The sequence below is a fragment of the Nicotiana sylvestris genome, chromosome 5, assembly GCF_000393655.2.
Source record: "Nicotiana sylvestris chromosome 5, ASM39365v2, whole genome shotgun sequence".
NCBI classification, from domain to species: domain Eukaryota; kingdom Viridiplantae; phylum Streptophyta; class Magnoliopsida; order Solanales; family Solanaceae; genus Nicotiana; species Nicotiana sylvestris.
Window position 1 is genome coordinate 99,081,692 of NC_091061.1, and position 22,283 is coordinate 99,103,974.

Here is a 22,283-nt window from a genome sequence, read left to right on the forward strand (position 1 = left end):
GCCATAGGAATGAAATGCGCTGACTTGGGTCAGCCTGTCCACAATGACCCAAACTGCATCGAACTTCCTCTGAGTCATTGGGAGTCCAACAACAAAATCCAAAGTGATACGCTCCCACTTTCACTCAGGAATCTCTATCTTCTTAAGCAAACCACTAGGTCTCTGATGCTCATACTTTACTTGCTGACACTTTAGACACCGAGCTACATATGCAACTATATCTTTTTTCATCCTCCCCCACCAATAATGTTGCTGCAAGTCTTGATACATCTTAGCGGCACCCGGATGAATAGAATACCGAGAATTGTGGGCCTCTTCAAGAATCAACTCACGAAGTCCATCTACATTAGGCACACAAACACCATCATGCATTCTCAAAACTCCATCATCTCCTACAGTAACCTGCTTGGCACCACCGGGTTGCACTGTGTCTCTTAGGACAAGCAAATAAAGGTCGTCATACTGCCGCTCCCTGATGCGCTCAAATAAGGAAGATCGAGCGACTGTACAAGCTAGAACACGACTGGGCTCTGAAACATCCAACCTCACGAACTGATTGGCCAAAGCCTGAACATCTAATGCAAGCAGTCTCTCACCGATTGGAACGTACGCACGACTGTCCATACTCACTGCCTTTCTACTCAAGGCATCAGCTATTACATTGGCCTTCCCGGGATGATACAAAATGGTGATATCATAGTCTTTCAATAGCTCTAACCACCTTCTCTGCCTCAAATTGAGATCCTTTTGTTTGAACAAATAATGCAAGCTCCGATGATTCGTGAATACCTCACACGACACGCCATAAAGATAGTTCCTCCAAATCTCCAGCATATGAACATTGGCTGCCAACTCTAAGTCATGAATCGGGTAATTCTTCTCATGAACCTTCAGCTACCATGACGCATCTGCAATCACCTTTCCATCGTGCATCAATACCGCACCAACTCCAATACGAGATGCATCACAATATACCGTGTAAGATCCTGAACCTGTGGGCAACACCAACAATGGTGCTGTAGTCAAAGCAATCATAAGCTTCTAAAAGTTCACCTCACACTCGTATGACCATCTGAACGGGGCACCCTTCAGGGTCAACCTAGTCAATGGGACTACTATAGATGAAAACCCCTCCACGGACCGATAGTAATATCCCACCAAACCCAAGAAACTCCAGATCTCCGTAGATGAAGTAGGTCTAGGCTAATTCTGAACTGCCTCAATCTTCTTAGGATCCACCTGAATGCCCTCTTCTGATACTACGTGCCCCAAGAAGCGACTGAGTCTAACTAGAACTCGCATTTTGGAAACTTAGCATATAACTGGTTGTCCCTTAGAGTTTGAAGTACAATCCGAAGATGTTGGTCATGCTCCTCTCGGCTATGAGAGAAATCAAGATATCATCAATAAACACAATCACAAAGGAATCCAAATAGGGCTTGAACATTCGATTCATCAAATCCATGAATGTTGCTAGGGCATTTGTCAGCGCAAATGACATCACTAGAAATTCATAATGCCCATACCGAGTCTGAAAAACTGTCTTAGGGATATCGGATGCCCTAATCCTCAACTGATGGTAGCCAGGCCTTAAATCAATCTATGAAAACACATTGGCACCCTGAAGCTGATCAAATAAGTCATCAATCCTCGGCAATGGATACTTGTTCTTGATAGTGACTTTGTTCAACTGCCGATAATCCACGCACATCCTCATCGATCCATCCTTCTTCTTCATGAACAACACCGGCGCACCCTAGGGTGAGACACTAGGTCTAATGAAGCCCTTATCAAGTAAATCTTAAGACTGTTCCTTCAACCCTTTCAACTCTGGTGGGGCCATACGGTATGGCAGAATAAAAATGGGCTGATTGTCTGGAGCCAAGTCAATATACAGGTCAATATCCCTGTCGGGTGGCATCCCCAGCGGATCTTCAGGAAATACCTCTGGAAACTCACGAACAACTGGTACTGAATCCATGGAAGGAACCTCCGCACTAGAATCACGGACCAAGCCAAATAAGCTAGACACACCTTCTCAACTATATATCGAGCCTTCACATAAGAGATAACCCTACTGGTAGAATGGTCAAGAGTCTCTCTCCACTCTAATCGAGGCAACCCCGTTAAGGCTAAGGTCCATCTTGGCTTGATAATCCAATATAGCATGATAAGGTGATAGCCAATCCATACCCAAAATGACATCAAAATCAACCACATCGAGAAGTAAAAGATTTACGCTAGTCTTAAGACCCCCAATAGTAACCACACATGAATGATAGACGCGATCTACAACAATAGAATCTCCCATAGATGTGGACATATACACAGGAGCACTCAAAGAATCACGAGGCACACCCAAATATGAAATAAAATAGGGTCACACGTTGGAATAAATAGAGTCCGGATCAAATAGAACTGAAGCATCTCTATGGCAAACTGGAACAGTACCTATGATAACAGCGTCAGATGACTCAACCTCCTAGCCTAATCTTTCCACCTAGCTCTAAGACTTGCCTAGTCAATATTGAATTCCCTACTTTCTGCCTCATCAATCCTTATAAAGTTGATTAGTCATGAGTCCCCTTTATCCTCATGATTCCACGTGGATTCATACAAATGACACTTATCCACTTATAGCTAATTCCATATTCCATGACTTTATACCAACATTTAACCAATTATTCACACAATAATTTCTAAGTCTAGATTCACTTAAATACTAATATATTTCATATACCTTACTATTGTGATCATGTGGTATAGCACTAGCCCATAAATACGGGGTATTATAGCTTGGACCGTATTTCATCTCAAAATGTCAAACTTCAGCGACACTCATTTTCTTCGATTCATTTACTCTCTGACCTTCAAAATACTTACTTATCACATGTTTGGAATATCACAAATACTTATAATCTCAAAAATAGTCTTGTACTTGAACTTATGTCAATTATCTATGACAAATCCAATGTAGAAAAGTACGGGATGTAACATGGTAACTCCGGGGAAGTGGATCTTACCAACCAAGCTGATGTTTGGCTCTGTCTACTGGGAAGGTCTATCTAGTTGTCTATTAGGACCTGCAGGCATGAAATACAGCATTTCCCGCAAAAGAGACGTTTGTACAAAATAATGTACCGAGTATGTAAGGCAACAGAATAACTGAAAGCTGAAACTGAATTGATAATATAATAACTGAAAGTAACTGAGAGTCAAAGATGATATGAGGATATACTTACCTGCTGATACTGACTCAACTCTCTCAATATAGTAAGTAAAATAGCTCTCCGTCCCTATAAGGCTCGGTACGTATAATTGCTCTACCGTAGTAGGCTCGCTCATAAGCACTCGGCCATACTAGGCTCCGTATCTTGGCATTCTAGGCTCTCTCATAGGCGTTCAGCCACAGTAGGCTCGGTATATAACTTACCATCTTATTAGAGGTTGCCCAATAGGGGCCTGCCCACCGATTATAGCTCGATGGTGGTGAAAATACTATAATATATATAGGCTCTCTGCCCTCTTGGCTAAAAGAAGATAACAGTATACTGAATATAAAGTCTCTATAAGGAAGGACACTGTAACTTATGAGAATATGATAGTGTACACAAGTTCAAGAATATGAACTTCTTTTTATGTCTCGTTATCAAACTCATGTAGCTATGGGATCATGCCAAAATGAAGGAAAGGTTTACCCTTAACATACCTTATCACAATTTGTCCAATAACCACGTTAAACTCATCTCGTTGCACCTTAATCTACAAAAACAATAACAATAGTATGATCAAGTTATGGAAGGTTCAACTATCGCACAATGAACGACAAGCCTATTTTATAATAAAACGGATAGCATCTGCCCAATAATCTTAACTTCCTCCCAATTCGAAATAACACTAACAACTACAAGAACACAACAATAACAACGTGTATACATCATTTTCCAACCTTATATCCATCACAAAATACCAAAAAATAGTCTACACACCCCAATTAGTTCATACACAAAATGACAACCATAGTAGTGTCAAACAACCCGAAAATATAATGACGAACAACTAGCCAACTACCCTGACATTATATGGTATTTCTCCACACCATTTCTCCACCCAAACTCCATAAAAATAGTAGCAAAAGAGACAACCCAACAGCAACACGAAACAGCCCATAAAATAGTCTAACAAGTTTAGCAACTCAAAATTGATTTCTCAGTTTACTAAAACACGTTTTGACTTGTCTTTTCTTTCAAATTGAGCAACACAACCAATAATACATAATTAAGACTCTTATCCAATAAACCAACCATGAATTCAACTTAAAAATAAGTTTACAACAGCCAACAATGATGCAACAACAAACAACATACCACTCTTTCGAAACTCGCTAGGTCTAGTCTTTGCGATCGAGTTACAACTCGTACAAGCATATGTAATGGAAGGAGAAGCATAAATTTACCTTGGACTGAGTAGAACCCACGAAACCTAGCCCTTCCTCATCTAAAATCAGTCCCCCAACGCAGCTACAAGAAGGAGAAAGAGAAACTAGCAAGTTGTCCAGGCTTTTCGGCACTAGAATCACATCGTAACATCTTAAATAACCTAGGGTTTGTGTGGGATTTTTGGGGATGAGTTGCAGGGGTTTAATCTGGTTTTCTTGGTCTGAAAGATGGATGCAAGAAATGAGTTGATAAGCCCTTAAAAGTTCCCTCTTGGCCTACTTTAGAGCTTTTAATTGAGGCCTCTTCTTTTGGCAAGCAGGTGATGCACCTGCTTGTCACGTACCAGTCTGTGCAGTATCGCGAAAATATGAAAATCTCTCTCTCCAATATTGTATCAATGAACGGTTAACTCCGTTGGAAACTAGACTCATAGATCTTCAATTTGGTAGGTAGATCCTCCCGTAACTCTATGTACATTGGGATAAATACTTAGCTACATTTTACCTAGTTTTCAGCGTATTTATGAATGTAACTTGTGATGATCTTTGCTAACTTTTGTGCCACAACTCGCTTAAATTCAAAACATAAAACACGACTAATATAAGACTAAAATAAATCATAATATAACCTCCTTATCATTTTGAGCACCCTAGTCTCACCCTAAAATTACATGTTATAACATTCTCAACTTGTCGATTTTCAACGAAACCTATTTTCTTCAATTCGTTTAGCTTCTAAGTCTTCCAACCCTCTTGGTACTTGTAGTTCATGATCTTAAATATTTGTAACCTCCAAGTTAACATGATTAACTTACTTTATGTATTTTCAAAGATGATTTCATTTCTGATCTTACATCAATTGACTTACGACGTACTCTTACGTACGAAAATATGGGGTGTAACAATGATGATTTCAGACTTATGATATGGTTGGTTTGGGCCCGGAAGACTCTGGAGCATTTTGGTACACTTGCATGCTAACTTGAACCTAAAGTTCTTTAAGCTGGCTTTGGTCTTTGATTTGAGTAAATGAGCTCCATTTCGTGTTTCGAAACCTTAGATAGGTTCGTATAGTATATTAAAATTTGTGCGAATGTTTTGATTAGGACTCGAAGGGCTCGGAGGTGTTTCAAGGCATTCTAAATAAGAATTGACGTTGTAGTTTTTTCTGGCGCAACAGAGTGCATCACGATCACTTGCATTGTGTCCCGATCTGTGGGGTTATGGGAAATGACCTTCATGGGCATGTGAGCTGCAGACGTGGTCGTGCAGGAGGCCAACTGATTGCTCTTTGCAATCATATGGCTTCTGGTCATGATCACGATGAAGGATCCAGCTTTAGGGGTATAAAAAGTTCAGCTTGGGGATTGTAACGTATTTTACCATTTGTGGAAGTAGGGAGCTCAGATTTAGGGAATTTTTGAAGTGAATTTTACCTGATTCCGGAGGATGAGTGCTTTGAACTTGATTTTTAATTTTATATCATGACACTTATAGATTTTAACACATAAAACTAGGAATTTTTGTGGTAAAGATTGAAGTTTTGACTTGAAAGATAAGAAAGTAATTTTTGAGAATTTGAATATTGATTTGGACTCAGATTGAAAATCTAACTATATATTTGAATTTGAGACAGGTTACTAGGATTCAACTTTCGTTTCGAGGTTTGATGTCACGACCCAAATCTCACATGTTGTGATGGCGCCTATCGCAATAAAAGGCAAGCCGACATTCACAATAAACCATGCAGTTTTAAATTGAGAACATAATAAATTAAGCATAAGAGTAAAATCCTTTAAATTAGCTGAGAAGAAAAATATACACAATCCCAAAATCCGGGTGTCACTGAGTACATGAGTATCTATACAATAGCATAGTCTTAAACGATGTCTAGGAGAGTAGAATAGTACAAATAGAACTAAATGATAAAGGGGGAGAGTTAAGGACTGTGGACGCCAAAGCAGCTACCTCGAGGATCTCCAAACTGAATAAACGCTCCAATGTCAACAACCATCGTACCCAGAAGTACCTGGATCTATAAATCTTCATCAAAGTGCTTATTTTTTTATAATTGAACAAAAGCGAATCTGAATGAGTATACTTAGTAGTGGAGCATTCCGAGTATTTTCTTTAGGGATCGTTCATGCGCAATTACTAGTAGCGAACATCAGGTAACTTCGTGTTGTAAAACGTTAGATTGGTAATGAAAGGCAATGTAATAAGAAAGCGAAGATCGAATTAGGTCTCAACGAGCGACTACCAACTTCCAAATATTCTATTTTAGAGAAGCCAAAAGAGGTGAGCGTCTAGCGCGAAAGTAGTATGAGTACAACCAACCAATGTACTCAATAAGTAATAAAACTAACCTTTAAGCTGAAAGCAATGACGAACTTAATAAGTACAGTCCAAATACAGCAATAACATTATAGAAATATAGACATGCTTTCAAGTTCAACAGTTTAAAGCTCAAACAGGTAAGATATGTCAAGTGTAACTGAAGTGAGAAATGATACATCCCGATATCTACATGTCAGTTATGTATGACAACTGTAATACAAATAATGATAAAATCATATGCATACTCTCAGAGTATCAATCACTCAGTCCTCTCATTCGCTTCATCCTCACAGTTTCGGCACTCGCTCTCGGCACTCACGTTCGGCACTCGCACTCGCACTTAGTAGGTACCTGCGCTCATTGCTGATAAGTCAGACTCCAGAGGGGCAGATCTTGCCCAAGTGCTATAATAAGCCAATCATGGCATGAATCAATAAAGCACACTGCAGCGTATAGCCTAATCCCATAAATATCCTCACAATCAGGCCCTCGGCCTCACTCGGTCATCAACCTCTCCAGTCTCTCGGGCTCACAATGTCATGAAACTCAGCTCAAACAATAATGATATGAAGTATCAATAAATGGCAACAGAGACTAATATATGATATGCGAATGATAGACGTGATTGAGTACATAAATGCAAATTAAGCAAGTAATTTAACAGCAATACGACCTCTGTGGTCCCAACAATACCAGCATATAGCCTAAGCATGATTTCTAACATAAATCACAGCTCAATTTCTCTAATACATGGAGAATATAGGGATAACAACAAGATTATTCAACTATATAGTTCCACGAATCGACCAAGTTACAATCACTATGGTGCACATCTACACGCCCATCACCTAGCATGTGCATCACCTCAACATCAACCACATATTACGTAATTCAAGGATTCATACCCTCAGAACCAAGTTTAGAAGTGTTACTTACCTTATACCATGCAAATCTCAACTCCAACAAGCCCTTGCCTCGCGAATCAGCCTCTGAATGCCTTGAATCTAGCCACAAACAATTCGATACAATCAACATAAGCTATAGGAATCAATTCTTATGAAAATGTTAAGTTCTTAGTCAAAAGTCAAAAGTCAACTCAAAAAGTCAATCATCGGGCTCACGTCTCTGAATCCGACAAAATTAATAAAATCCGAACACTCATTCAACCACGAGTACAACCATACCAAAATTACTCATATACGATCACAACTCGAGCTTCAAATCCTCAAATTAAAGCCTATTAAGTTTCTACAATTTTTCCCCAATTTTATAATCCAAATCACTAATTAAATGATGAAAATAATGATATATTCATGTAATTTAACCAAAACCGAATTAGAATCACTTACCCCAATCACTCTCTTGAAAGTCTCTCCAAGAATCTCCTCAATCCAAGCTCCCAAAATCAAATTGTGGATTTAACTCAAACCCTCATTTTTTGAGATTTTTATAATCTGCCCAGAAGTCCTCCTTCGCGATCGCGAAGCAAAAAAACTAGCTGCCAAACTCTAACTCTACGCGAACACGTGTAGAACCATGAGAACACGAAGATGAAACATCCCTGACTTACGCGATCGTGGACAACCTCACGCGATCGCAATGAACAATGTGTGTGAACCAGCCTTCTCTTTTTTCCTCGCGAACACGACCTTACCCACGCGTTCGCGATACATTAACTGCTCAAGCTACACCATCGCAGACCTTATCTCATAATCGCATTTCCATCACTTATCAACAACCATTCGCGATCGCGACATCACACTTGCAATCGCGTATAAGAAAACCAGTAGTAGAAATCAGCAATTCCTCCAAGGTTCCAAATGCGCAGAACATGATCTGAATCACACCCGATGCCCTCGGGACCTCAACCAAACATAACAAAAAGTCCTAAAATATCATAAAAACTCGCTCGAAGCATCAAACCAGATCAAACAACACTAAAATCATGAATCGTGCATCGATTCAAGCCTAATGAACTTATGGACTTCTAACTTCTATATTTGATGCTGAAACCTATCAACTCAAGTCTAATTGACCTCAAATTTTACACACAAGTCATAAATGATACAATGGAGTTATTCCAACTTCTGAAATCAAAATTCGAGCTCGGTAACTATAAAGTCAACTCTCGGTCAAACCTCTCAACTCTCTAAACTACTATTTTTTCAACTTTCACCACTTCAAGCCAAAATCACCTACCTACCTCCAAATCATTATCCGGACACACTCCTAAGTCCAAAGTCACTATACGGAGCTATTGGAACCATCAAAACTCCATTATGAAGTCATTTACACATAAGCCAACGTCCGGTCAACTCTTTCAACTTAATCCAACCTTGGGACTAAGTGTCCCAATCATGGGCAAAGCCACATTTAGCAAAGGGTGGTCAACTGACCACCCTTCGCCGAAAAATTATGAAAAATTACATTGTGTAGATAAGTAAAATATTGATTTTAGATGTATAAAACCTATATTGAACACCCTTTGTCAGAATTTCTTTTCTACTTCTTTCAAGTTTGAACATCCTTGAAAACATTTCTGGCTACACCACTGGTCCCAATTCACTCTGAACCATCCCCGGAACCAAACCAACTACCCCGGCAAGTCACATATCAATAATTGAGCATAGAATAAGCAGTAAATGGGGGAATGGGGCTACAACACTCAAAACGACCGACCAGATTGTTACATTTGACCATGTTGACTTTTATTGACTTTGTCCGAGATTGAATAATTCCTTGTGGAATTGAGTCCTACGGCTATATTTGACCTTGTTAAATGCTTTTTCCAGATTGTGGATGTTTGAAGGCTTCGGAGTTTTATCAAAGGTTTTTCTAAATCGACGTGAAGCATCATGCAATAGTTCTTGCGCTTTATTTTTTTTAAATTGAGAAAATATTTTTGGGATGCTAATAGCATAGTCACAGACTCTTTTATTCCTAAGGAAGCTAGCCTTATAACGGCTAATGAGGTTATTAAGGAAGGGCTTTAAACGATTGACAATAATTTTTGTGATAATCTTGTAGATAGTATTGTAAAGTGCAATAGGGCAAAACTTTTTGAGGTTGCTACCATTTTTAACCTTGGAAATGAGGCAGAGATAAGTAACGTTGGTGTCAATTGGAATAGTGTAGGAGGTGAAGACATCATTACACGATTTTAAAATCGAAGTACCCACTATTTTCTACTCTCTTCTGTCCATAATAAGTAACCAATTTGTTTTTTTTATTTTTGTCCAAAATAAGTGTCCATTTATATAATCAAGAACGAATTCAATTTATTTTTACAAAATTACCCTTATGTACATATCCCTAAAAAGTTTTCTTGCTCCTCACATTAAATATTTAATTAAGAGTAATTTAGTCATACTAGGTATTTTTGTATAGAATTTAGTATTTTCTTAATGGGCGTGACAAAAGCAAATTAATCACTTATTACGGACCGGATGGAGTAACACTTTTGATTGAACATGAGGTGCCACCATTCGGACCAGGTGCTTTATGTGGCTTAAAGGAGAAGACATCATTAATAATCTCCTGGTCACTAATGGGTCTATCTAGAGTAGCAAGATCAAAAGTTGGAGAGTAATTGCTAGAAGGGCAACTTGGGTTCCAATTGGAAGAGCAGTTGTCTGTCGTAAAGAGCTTGTAGGAGAAACCTAAGGTGAAGTCACTAATCCTCTTAGGGTCATCGATCCAATTACCATTGTCATTCTTAAAAAAGTTAATGCAATTGGTTCTCTTTCTATTAATTGCACTAACTTGAAAGAATTTGGTATTTGAATCGCCGTCATTGATCCAAGCAATTATAGAGTTAAGTTCCAACAATCCTCAAGTTCTAAACCCTTCGAAAAGGTGCTAGTAGAAGAGTGGATACCATTAATTGTGGCTAATAGGGTTCTCTTTTGATGGAAAACATTACCAAAAATAATCAATTCCACGGCTTAACAGTCTCCTCAAAGATAGGGAGATCTTGCTCAACCAACATTCCCTCATGATATTGGGAAGCTCAGGGTGAGAACACCAATTCGACTTCAAAACGGAAGGGTTTACCACCTAGTGTACTGTTAAGCTCTCCTAGATAGATTAAGTAGCAAAGGATTATGGTCCGAATGGGTCAGTGGTAAATGAGAGAAAGAGGCATGAGGGTGAAGAAGGATCCATTCCTCATTCACGAGACACATATCCAATCGTTTTAATATTAAAGAATCCCTTCTGCATCATGCACTATACTCTATTACCACTAGACCAAAACATTGAGGTAGCTTTTTCAATCTAACAACAACAACAATAACGGCTCAGTATAATCCCACAAGCCCAGTATAATCCCACAAGTGGAGTCTGGGGAGGGTAATATATACGCAGACCTTACCCCTACCCCGAGGAGCAGAGAGGCTGTTTCCAGGAGACCCTCGGCTCAAGAAAGCAACAAGAGACGATATATTAATACTATCAATAAACTCATAATAAAATAACATAACATAACATAAAATAACAAAATAACAGCAATATAAGAAATATAGGAAATACAAAAAAAATGGAAGGTATAATAATATCCAGCAGATAAAACCCTGCATCAGTAGCTGACCAGTAGCATAGTGTTAGCTTTTTCAATCTAACACTAGTATTTATGGTCTAATGCCTGCTTCATTTTCTCAAATTTTCAACCTTAAATAGAAACACAAGAGCTATGAGCAAAATCTTTAAGCTTAAGCTGCATCCAAACCGAACCATATACACACACTCAGTCAACTGCATGATTAAGGAGACGGAATTTTCAATTTCAATATTGTTGTTCGGAGACACATTTCCAGAATAGTCGGGCTAACCAAGCTTTGACACTCGGCTGATAGCTCTCAACACAAACTAAACTAGTTTCAGAGATACAAAATGCATTTCTTATGCCTAATGAGTTTGTATTATGAAGAATATAGATACAATAATAGCAAAAATACAACAAAAGGAACACATTAATCTAAACGACGTTTCTGGAGTGGAAAACGTAGTATGGTCTTAACACCAATTTAAAGTTCATCCTGCAACAACAGAAGAAGAGCAACTAATGTCACTGAAAGTGCAAGGTATAACATGCCCAACAAAACAAGAAATTCATACTAATTCATTCACCAGATTAATTTCAACCTATCGAGTAGGGCTTTTCATAACATTGTTGATCATTACACTTCATCGTTCCATCTTTTCTAGTATTAGAACAATTTACTTGCCTTGTTGCAATTTGTCTCAGTAACCTCTGTTTCATGTTGTACTATATAAAATTACAAATTATACTGGATATGACTCTGAATTTCACTAATGTGAGTTAACTGTGTAATTACTGTAACCACTACTTACAACATATTGAAACTATGTGCATTGCAGGAAAAATCTATTAACTAAAACATATTTGAGATACAACTTGGATTGTCCTATAAAGGATGAAACAGTTTTAAGTATGCCTTTGTTAAAAAAAATTAAGCAAAATGAAACATAGATGAGAATGTTATTGACAATGTTCCAACAACCAGTTAAAGTTTTGTCCTGCAAGAAATTTTGTTTGCAACAGTAATGTGCAATTTGCAGTTGTGATATGACAAACCAAGGATATATCTATCCATTTGAAAGCATCACTTTTCAAACTGAAGCCCAAAATAGAGGTGATGATTTTCTTCCCAGTTAATAATTATTTGAACTCCATAAAAATTTCAAAGAATCAATCTTTTTAATGAATTGACCAAAATATTTTCTTCATAGGCTGTGAAGTGGACATTATTTGGGCCAATGAACAATAAGTACACATCTATCAAGACTGTAAATTGGACAATGCAATTGAGCAATTGTTTATGGACAATTAGAGATTTAGAGAATAAGTCTGGTTATCGTGGATTAGGAGAGGCAGGGGTGGAAGAGGTGGGATAGGAGGAGAAGATATCTGAGCTTACATGATAGTCATCCATATAATCGTGGTGATAGCGCTGCAGAAAAGTATAACATCAAAAATTAGAAATTACAATTTCAAAACAAATGTACAGTAAAACAAAGAGACATGGATGTCAAAACAATTATTGACAGTGGCGCCTATTTAAGAACTTATCAAGCAAACTGAGTTGGTTTTTTACTATATATATATATAGGTTTTTCCCTACAAAAACAACTGACTTAACAAAAGGCCAGAAGCTTCAAGTATTTCTGGTGGAATTAATGAGCAAAATTAGGCTTCAGAAACACGAGGAAGTAAAGATCCAATTGCCAAGAGGACTTTAGTATAGAAAGCGATAGACAAACAAATTCTGAAGTTTCGATCGCTGAAAGAAAATCAGCATGCATTATTAATATTGCGAGGAAGCTGACTGGTAAAAGCATATTTAAAAATCTGAATATACAGACACTAACCTTCTTGTATCTGTCCCGATGTCGGTCCCTACCCCTTTCTCGTTTCCTCCTTTCACCTTCCTCTCTTGCTCTTTGAGCTTCCTGAGAATTTCCAACCATTTTACAACTCATGCATCAGCAAAAGAAGGTTAAGTACAATGTTACTGATAAGCAAGAATCATTACCTCTTCCTCTTTTGCTTTTCTCACTTTCTCTGCCTCTTCAAAAGCCTCCTTTTCAGCCTGAAGGAATGGTTTAAGAAATTCCTAAGCACTAGAAGAGAAATCAAGCTACAAATTGCCAGTAAAAGATGGAGGATCAAGTACAGACCTCCCTATTGGCAAACACTTCCTGAATCACTTGTTTTGCATAATCTGGCTCATCACACACCAAAATGTTATCAAAAACAGAACCTGCCTTTACCTGCATTCCGGCATATTATATTCCACTTGTTACAGCATAAATTAAGAAATACTGAGTTAGCTTCAGAGAAGATGACATTGTCCAGGAAAAGATGGTCTATATTACCTGCCAAACTTCGATACCAACATATTTGATCGGCTTCAGTACGTAGAGATCAGGATCATCTTCAAATTCTGGAAACAAAGAAAAAGATCAGGATCTGTTTTCCAATTTTCTCCTAAAACTTCATGGCAGTGTCACACGCAAAATTCAATTTGATATGATTGCAAACATTGATTACCTGGATTATCAATCCAAGGAATCTTCCATTTTCCTTTATAGTTGGGATTCTTAATTTTCTGCATCATAAAAATAAAGTCGGTAGATATTCCAGGTCATGCTTAATAACCAACCATTGAAAAGGATTTTCAACATACCTTCCTTTTCCATGGACCACGGTACGCTGGATTAGGTACTTTCGGTGGCTTCCACATACCATCCTCTTCATCATCCCAGTTATTTGGCTGATCAAAAGAAAAGCAAAATATTTTTATATATAGGTTAATCAACTTAGAAGATGTAGTCTCGTCACTCTATATCATGCATCTTATATGACAAGTTTCTTACGCTTTGATAAAATATCAACCAGAAAACTCTCTGTCCAGTGTCCTCTCCATCTGTCACTTCTATAGGGATGTGATCTAGATGGAAAGAATCCAACGAAAACAGCGATGACAAGAAAGAAAATCTTGTGGTATCGGACTGCATAGGACTTCACTGTCTGTTTGAATCTTGCTTTTTCCTACCTCAATTGCTAACCAAAAAATATAGGTAGTGCCATGCAGATGGAGCAAAGATGAAAAGGACCTAATGGAGAGAGAGAGAGAGACAGAGGCATTCACTACAACAACTAGCAAGCGTTATTCAAACTTAGTAGGGTCAACTATATTTTGTAATTTTTGCAGGGACTGTCAATCAACCCGCGACCCTCCTCTATCCAGATTGGAACCAATAATACAAAAAATTTAATGGAATGGAAGTTCACATAGGCACAGTTATATACATGAGAGAGAGAGAGATCGCAAAAACATATAGAAACTTATAAAGCTAAATGGAAAAGCCGTTCTAGAATGATCATATCCCAGAAAAGGAGTACATAATACCTCATCAACAATGCAGGTGAAATGAACATGGTTTCCGTTAATTATGTTCCAGTTGAAAACTAACCTTTTTAGGTTTCCGGTCTGGAATCTCTCTCGGAATAGAATCATATCCCTGGAGTAAAAAGATTCAAGAAAGTCTGCAATCAAGCCAAATTGCTAAAAACTACAGAAATATAACCACGTACAATATAAATTACCTCAGGTTTGATGTCATCTGGATCTTCAATATATTCTCTGTCTTCCCAGTCTGCAGGCTATAAAGCAAGGAAATAAGTGAGGGGCAAACAACACAGAAGTACCAAAAACTTAGCAAAGGGACGGAAGGCAGTTTAAAAAACAACAGTTGTCCAATTTTTCAACTTGGAAGAGATAAAGGGAATATCAGCTTATAATGAGAATCTCTTTCTCAGCCAAATTTATGATCAGTGTGCGAGGTAATAAATAAAGTTAGGCCTCGGCAGGTATTCCTAAGTTTTGCAAAACCACCTAACCTCAAGTTGGTATACCTTTTTCGCATTTACATCCTTGATTTTGCGGGGAGGAAGTATGTCCCAGTCTGTGTACATACTTCCAGAATCTCTTTCTCGACCATCAATCCAGATGCTGTAGGATGCATCAGGTCTAAGAATGAACGTGTAGAAATGTGTTAATTTGTCTGTTTCACATTCTAATTCCTTCTTGATGGGGTAATTCTGGCCTTGGTAGGAAAGTATAACATGAAGTTTCTTCGTCTGTGTACCACAGATATCTGGCCCAAACATAAAACTGCAGCAACAATCAAAATAAGAAACATATATCAGAAAGTAGGCTTCCAGATCATAAAGTACGATGACACAAATAATAAACTGGGGGATATGCAAAATAAAGGAGCAGCTCTTCCCTTCGACATATAAGGAATTACATTCTTTACTTCGCACTGCTTTTCGACTCTGATTCGTTTACTGAATTATCAGGAACTCTTAGAACTAAGATATTCAGGTACAAATTCCACCCATGAATTATGATGTAAATGCATGTTTACCCAACTGGAGATCCTTATCTAATCAGGGTCATAGGTAAGACATCCAAAAAAAGAGAGTGGTTGTGCTGCTAAAGGATATCGGATCAGGGAGATCACTGGCATGTTTCAAAATAACATGTAATTTTGCACTAAGAATTCATGCAGAATTCCCATATTTCAAAATTTGAAAAGTGGTAGTGCCCGTCAAAAATCCTTCACAGGAAAGGGGAAAAAAAGGATGCTGCCAAAAACCATGCTTATGCCAATCACAAAATCTCCAGATTATAGGATGTCTTAAATGGAGAAAGAGAAGTTCACATTCTGAACATAACAAGAAATGACCTGTATGGAGTGTCTCCCCCAAATTTCTTCTGATTGACATATCCAGATAGAAGCTTTATATAACCCCCTCCACATTCAATATCTTGCTCAAACTTTATAGAATACTGTACAACCAGTGTTCTGTTTTTATTGCTAAATTCCGGTATTTTTGCAGAAACAGCGAAATGTTTGGCATCGTTTGTTGTCTGGATACCTGCAAAAATCAGTATCATCTTAAATCTGCCACTGAATTCTTCATCAGCCAAACAAAAGCACAAGGACTTGCAGTTGAGTATGAGATATTCACAAAGTGAGGAGACAACTTCTTTATCAGAATAGAAATTAGCTATATGAATATGAAATCTGAAGAGTTTGGAACTGCAAACAAAAATGAACATGAAGATTCCTTGTAAAAGATATAATACCTGTCTCAAAAAACTTGCATATGTACATTCAAGACTTCAAAGTTTTATTTGATTGGCCAACTTTGACGATCCCTTTATTGTTTAAATCAATTACCAGAAATCATCTAATATTGTAAATCTGTTGTGCTTTAGAGAGTCAGAATAGGAAACAGTAAAACAGGTGGATTGCTCCTAACAAACCAAATTATGATAGCAATACACTCTCAGGAGATTTCACCATTAGCATATCTAGACACTAAACCGTCAACTTTCATAAACTTAATAAAGAAAAATACCATCCTTAAAAGATACCATTTACGGTTAGACCAATGAATGGAATGAATGGCTAGTATTTCACGTGCCTATGCAACAAATTTATAGTATGGCGTATAAGTGAAATGGTTTTGCAGCAAAGCAGAGATGATGAAGCAGCAGAAAGTTTTTTTCTAAAAAAAATATTCAAAGCTACAAATCCGATGATACAATTGATTAGCCGGATTAAGTGCTTCGGTAATGATACCATTTTGACAAGCTGGACAAGCATAAAATGCCACCTGTCCATTATCAGGTGGTTTAAAGGTAGGAAAGTCCAATGATAAAAGCTCTACTTCCTCTCGCAAGAGCATCTCATCTCATGTTAAGTCAATCTAGTGTTCACAGTATTTCCTTGCCTCTGATTGCAATTTGGTGTTAAAGTTGAACATCGAGATAAGCTACAGAATGCACTTCACTTTGGAGAGGAAAAAAAAAATAGAAGAAGTGACCAAATGCCCTTCAAAATTCTTACTCAAATGTATTCAGGAATTGACTCTAAAGTTTGAAAGCAGGAAAACCTTTGATGAGAACCATCGAACAGACACTCCAAAGCTTGACAATGTACCCCTTTCATTTTACTACTTTAAATTGTTGACACTTGTGATCTTATACTGCAAGTCAGCGGCATATACTTTATGTTCCCACAAGAAAAGTATGATAACATATTACCAACAAATCATCAAGTACCAATAAGCCTAGCATCTTGCAGTTGCACTTGAAAGCATAAAATACGCAAGTCACTGTATATAGAGCAATATATCTCTACTCAATTTTCTATTGGATATTTTGAAAAAACAATCCATTATGTATACAGATGCAGACTTCCAAAAGTCAAACCTTTGTCATCAGGATCACCAGCCCATGTGCCGGCCGTGTGCTTAAATGAGCCTGCTTTTCCTTCACTGATTTTCCAGTCTGACTTCACCCATCTGCTCCTCCATCCATCTTTTCCACATCGAATATAAAAATAAAAATAAAAATAAAAATAAAAACAATAATAATCAGAATTGAAGGAATCACTTGGGTCTCTTCCCCTTACAATCCATCTAAAGACCAACTTCAATTACTTACACAGTTAAGCAACTCAAGTACAAAGTGACTAGCTAATTATCATTCTGCAAACCCAGAATCAACCTATTTTTCAAAGATAGATACACTCCATGTACGTATTTAGTAGCCAAGCATATTTAAGTATAGAAATTAAGTTCAGCCAAAGATCACATGCTCCATTATTCAAGTTCACCCGATTAGTCCAATAAACTTTTGGGGTCAACCCATAAGAAAATGGAAGAAAGCACAAAAAGAATAGATTCCATTCTTCCAAGTAAATAACGACCACAAGCTCACCCAAACCGAAAGTGACTTAAAAATAAATCATTTTCATAGAATTCAAAGCTCAAAAAACTGGAAGCAAGAAATACTAGTACTATTAAATTTACCATCAAAGCTTTCTTCAAAGAAAATCTCAGATGCTGAAGAAGAGACAAGTGTAAAGAAGAGCAAAACTAGTAGAAAAGTTTCCAATGAGAATATCAGTCTACTTGGTTTATGCTCAGAGAGAGCCATTTGCTCTTTTTATGAAAACTTTCGGGTCGTTGGGCTACTTATACAAAGTTGCTTTGCAATTTAGATCTTGACTTTTATATAATTACGGTAATATCCAGGTCGTTAATTTATATTCTTTTTCATTTTTCTTTTTAAGTGTCCTCCAATAAAAAATGGATTGCCACGTTGCGTTGTCCAATAGAATTGCTTCTAGTGCCACCCTTTTTGGTTCATAGTCCTACTTTGAATGGTGGGAACTCCATTTGTTAAGCTCTTGAATCATTTGTATGAATTTAATGTAATATTCATTTTTTTTTATTGAATACCTATTATTTCTCATTAGAGAACTTCGGCAAATAAAATGAAATCACATATAATATTTTTGTTAAACTTTTAATTGTGTTTTTCAAGGATAATCTTATTTTGTTGACCACTAAATCATATCGTGCAGTGTGACCTTTTTTATATATAAATAGATATTGATGTGAAAATTTTGAGACGATTATTAACAAAATTATTAAAGTAGTTATTGAATCAAAGGCATAATCAATCCCACCCACAACCGCACAAAAAAACTAACATCAAATAGGAGGGAAGTATCTTATACGTAATTGTCAAGGATAATTTTTATATGGAATATATAGCTCCAATAAATTTGCATAATTTATAAGACATTCTATGTTCTAAAATCTGTTTTGTAACCGTCGTCAACTTTCCATTGCATTAATATATCTGGAGCAGTTTACGAGTTCAACTGAATTCAATATCGTTAACGCGAAAAATATAGATTAAATTAAAAATTCATTAAAGTTGCAATAAATATCAATTTTTGAACTCATTTCAAACGTAATAACTACTTCTTCCGTTCACTTTTACTTGTCCAATATTCTAAAAATATATTTTCACTTTTATTTGTTACGTTTAAGTTTTAAAATATCAAGAGAAGATAAATTTTTTTCTGTTATATCCACAGTATTAATTACTCATTTCAAATCATTTTCTCAAAACCATTAAATTATGCATCAATTAATATGAATATCGTGGTAAATTATACATTTCATTTATTATTTCTTACGGGACGTGAAAAATCAAAAACGTGCTATGTAAAAATGAACGGAGGGAGTAATACAGTAATAAGTCAATGCTACATGCTTTACAAAATAAATTTGTTGAATTTACGGAGGCTAGAATTAAAGTCCATATTATTAATGGTTCTGTAATTTGCATAAATAGAAGCAGCAGTGAATAAAACTTACTTGGAGAAGTTTCCTGGGAAGAACTTATTATAAGAAATGTCACTTCTTCTAAAGATAGGAAAAATAAAGAAAACTGGTTAGTCTTTTCTTCTTTTTATTTGGGAGGGCAGGGTTGAGGGGTGGGGAGGCATTAATTTTGCAGTAAGCAGAATTATATAGTATGTAAACAGACATTCAGCTATATTAAATTTGATTAAAATTAGTATGTATTATTACTATCATTTTCTCGAGGATCAAATGGATTTACTTTCAGAAGGAACGAGATCTTTAATAATGTCCTTGAATATTCAAATTCAAAAATTTAATACAAAGTTAAGAAAATAGAACGCACATATAATAGCAGACTGATGTGAATCATTTAATGATAAAATTAGGAATTTCGTTAGGATATTTAAGGATGTTCTAGATTTAATATATATGTATAAAGAATTTATTTTACATATGTACATAGCACAATTGATCTATAGACTATAGTCAGTTGATTACATTGGTCGATTTCCCCTAAAATTGCCTTACAGAATTGAAGGAAAATATTTTAAGCCATTCACTTTCCGCGATTATTGCTACAATGATATTATGTCCATGAAATGTAAACCCCATGGTTGAGCAAGGGAACTTTTAAGTAATTTTGTTAAGGATTTAAGATATAAATTGATGTTGTATATAATATTTCATATGTAATTTTACATGTAATAGTAGATGAATTATTATTTTTTATTAAATTATCACAATTAATATTTATCTTAAAAATTTATGTCTAATTTAATATATATCTGATCTGATTCTATAATAATTCTTTTTAAAATAGAGTGCTTAAAAGTTAAATTTGTTTGTGAAAAGTAGGGATACCAACAAGGAGACAAAGTCAGTCTTCTTCACCTGCGTTGACTTGACGCAGAGACAAAGCTAAGATTTAATCTGGTGGGTTTAGGATTTTAGTTCTTTTGTGTTATTGGATTCTAAATTAACAATTTATATATATTTAGTAATTTTTTTAAAATAAATACAAAGTTTTGATCAAAATTATTAGGTTTGGGCGAATCGCAAATCCTAAGCTAGCTCTGCCCTTGCTTGACCGGGCACTAATTTTTCATTAAATGATTGTAGCATAAGACTACTAGTAGCAGTGTTAATATTCAAAGTCTTCCAAAAGTCTCCTCCAAAAGCAAAGACCGATTGTCGTGTTTAACACGCTCTGAAGATATGAATTGTCAATTTCCAATAAAATTACTATCCTTCATGTGAAACACGATAATGCGAAAATGAATAATATGTTATAAATATATTATATTATGGATGTTCATTTAGTACCCTGTTGTAAATAAGTTTTCTGAAAAATCTTATCTATTGGGACTCCGCCGTAAATATTTTTATCTATTTAGTACTCTATTGGAAATAAGTCTCCTAAAGAAGCTTATCACTTCGGTACCCGATTATGGATAAACATTACCCCGGTAGAAGATTATTCATACCGGGTACAATGAGCTTATTCTTTCAGTACTCCATTATGAATAAACATTACCCCAGTAGAAGATTATATATACCTGGTACAATGAGCTTAACCTTTCAGTACTCCGTTATGGATAAACATTACTCTCAGTAGAAGATTATCCATATCTGGTATAGTAGCAGCTTACACAGGAGCTTGCAGTAGCAACTTACACAGCAACTTCCTTTCTTCTATAAATAAAAGAGATTTCAGTTCATTATATACATTAGTTTGAATTCGAATAATATATCAGTTTATCTTTATACTTGTCTTTACTTTACAGTCTTTATTTTATAACACGTTATCAGCACGAGACTCTGCCATCTCGAGCAAATACTTTGAAAGTATCTGAGGTACGAACTTTCTTTTTCTATATAATGTCAAATCTTTCTAAACTTGAATTTGTAGCCCTGGATATATCGGGCAAAAGCTACATGTCTGGGGTGCTTGATGCTGAAATTCATCTTGATGCGATTGGTCTGGCAGACACCATCAAGGATAAAAATCAGGCATCAAACCAAGATCGTGCCAAAGCAATGATATTCCTACGTCATCACCTTGATAAGGGCCTGAAAATGGAATATCTCACTATTAAAGATCCAGTCATACTATGGAATAACTTGAAAGATAGATATGACCACCTGAAGATGGTCGTTCTTCCACAGGCACGTTATGATTGGACTCATCTAAGGCTACAAGATTTTAAATCTATAAGTGAATGTAATTCTGTTATGTTCAGAATTATTTCCCAATTGAAATTATGTGGTGATAATATTACTGTTCATGATATGTTGGAGAAAACTTTCACCACTTTTCTTGCCTCGGATATGCTCCTGCAGCAGCAATATCGAGAGATGGGATTTAAAAAGTATTCTGAACTTATCTCACATCTTCTTATAGTCGAGCAACATAATGGGCTATTAATGAAAAACCATGAAAGCCGACATACTGGTTCTTGTCCATTCCCTGAAGTAAATAAGACGAACTTCCACCAAGCTAGACGTGGAAGAGGTTGTGGCTCCAGTCGTGGTCGGAGAAGAAATTTTAATCATGGTAATAATAATGCACCAAAGAACCCTCCTCACCACCAGCAGTGGAAAAGGAAGGAACAAAAGCATGAAGCGGTGCAAGCACCAAATGCAGAAAATGCATACTATAGATGTGGAGGAAAAGGGCACTGGTCATATACCTGTCGTACGCCAAAGCACTTGGTTGAGCTTTATCAAGCCTCCCTAAAGAAGACA

At 36.5% G+C, this 22,283-nt stretch overlaps 1 protein-coding gene across 1 annotated transcript; it reads right to left on the reverse strand.

Annotated features, from left to right (window-relative positions):
- Positions 1 to 11,528: 11,528 nt before the first annotated feature.
- On the reverse strand, positions 11,529 to 18,348 carry LOC104234366 (calreticulin-3-like). Its single transcript, XM_009787923.2, has 14 exons — positions 18,189 to 18,348; positions 17,587 to 17,694; positions 16,052 to 16,244; positions 15,216 to 15,474; positions 14,907 to 14,963; positions 14,774 to 14,821; positions 13,984 to 14,070; positions 13,848 to 13,905; positions 13,673 to 13,740; positions 13,475 to 13,567; positions 13,330 to 13,386; positions 13,166 to 13,246; positions 12,715 to 12,747; positions 11,529 to 11,811 (listed from the first exon to the last, which is right to left on the reverse strand). The coding sequence occupies exons 1-14, from the start codon at positions 18,313 to 18,315 to the stop codon at positions 11,800 to 11,802; spliced, it is 1,281 nt and encodes a 426-aa protein (XP_009786225.1). The 5' UTR covers positions 18,316 to 18,348; the 3' UTR covers positions 11,529 to 11,799.
- Between the last annotated feature and the right edge of the window lie 3,935 nt (positions 18,349 to 22,283).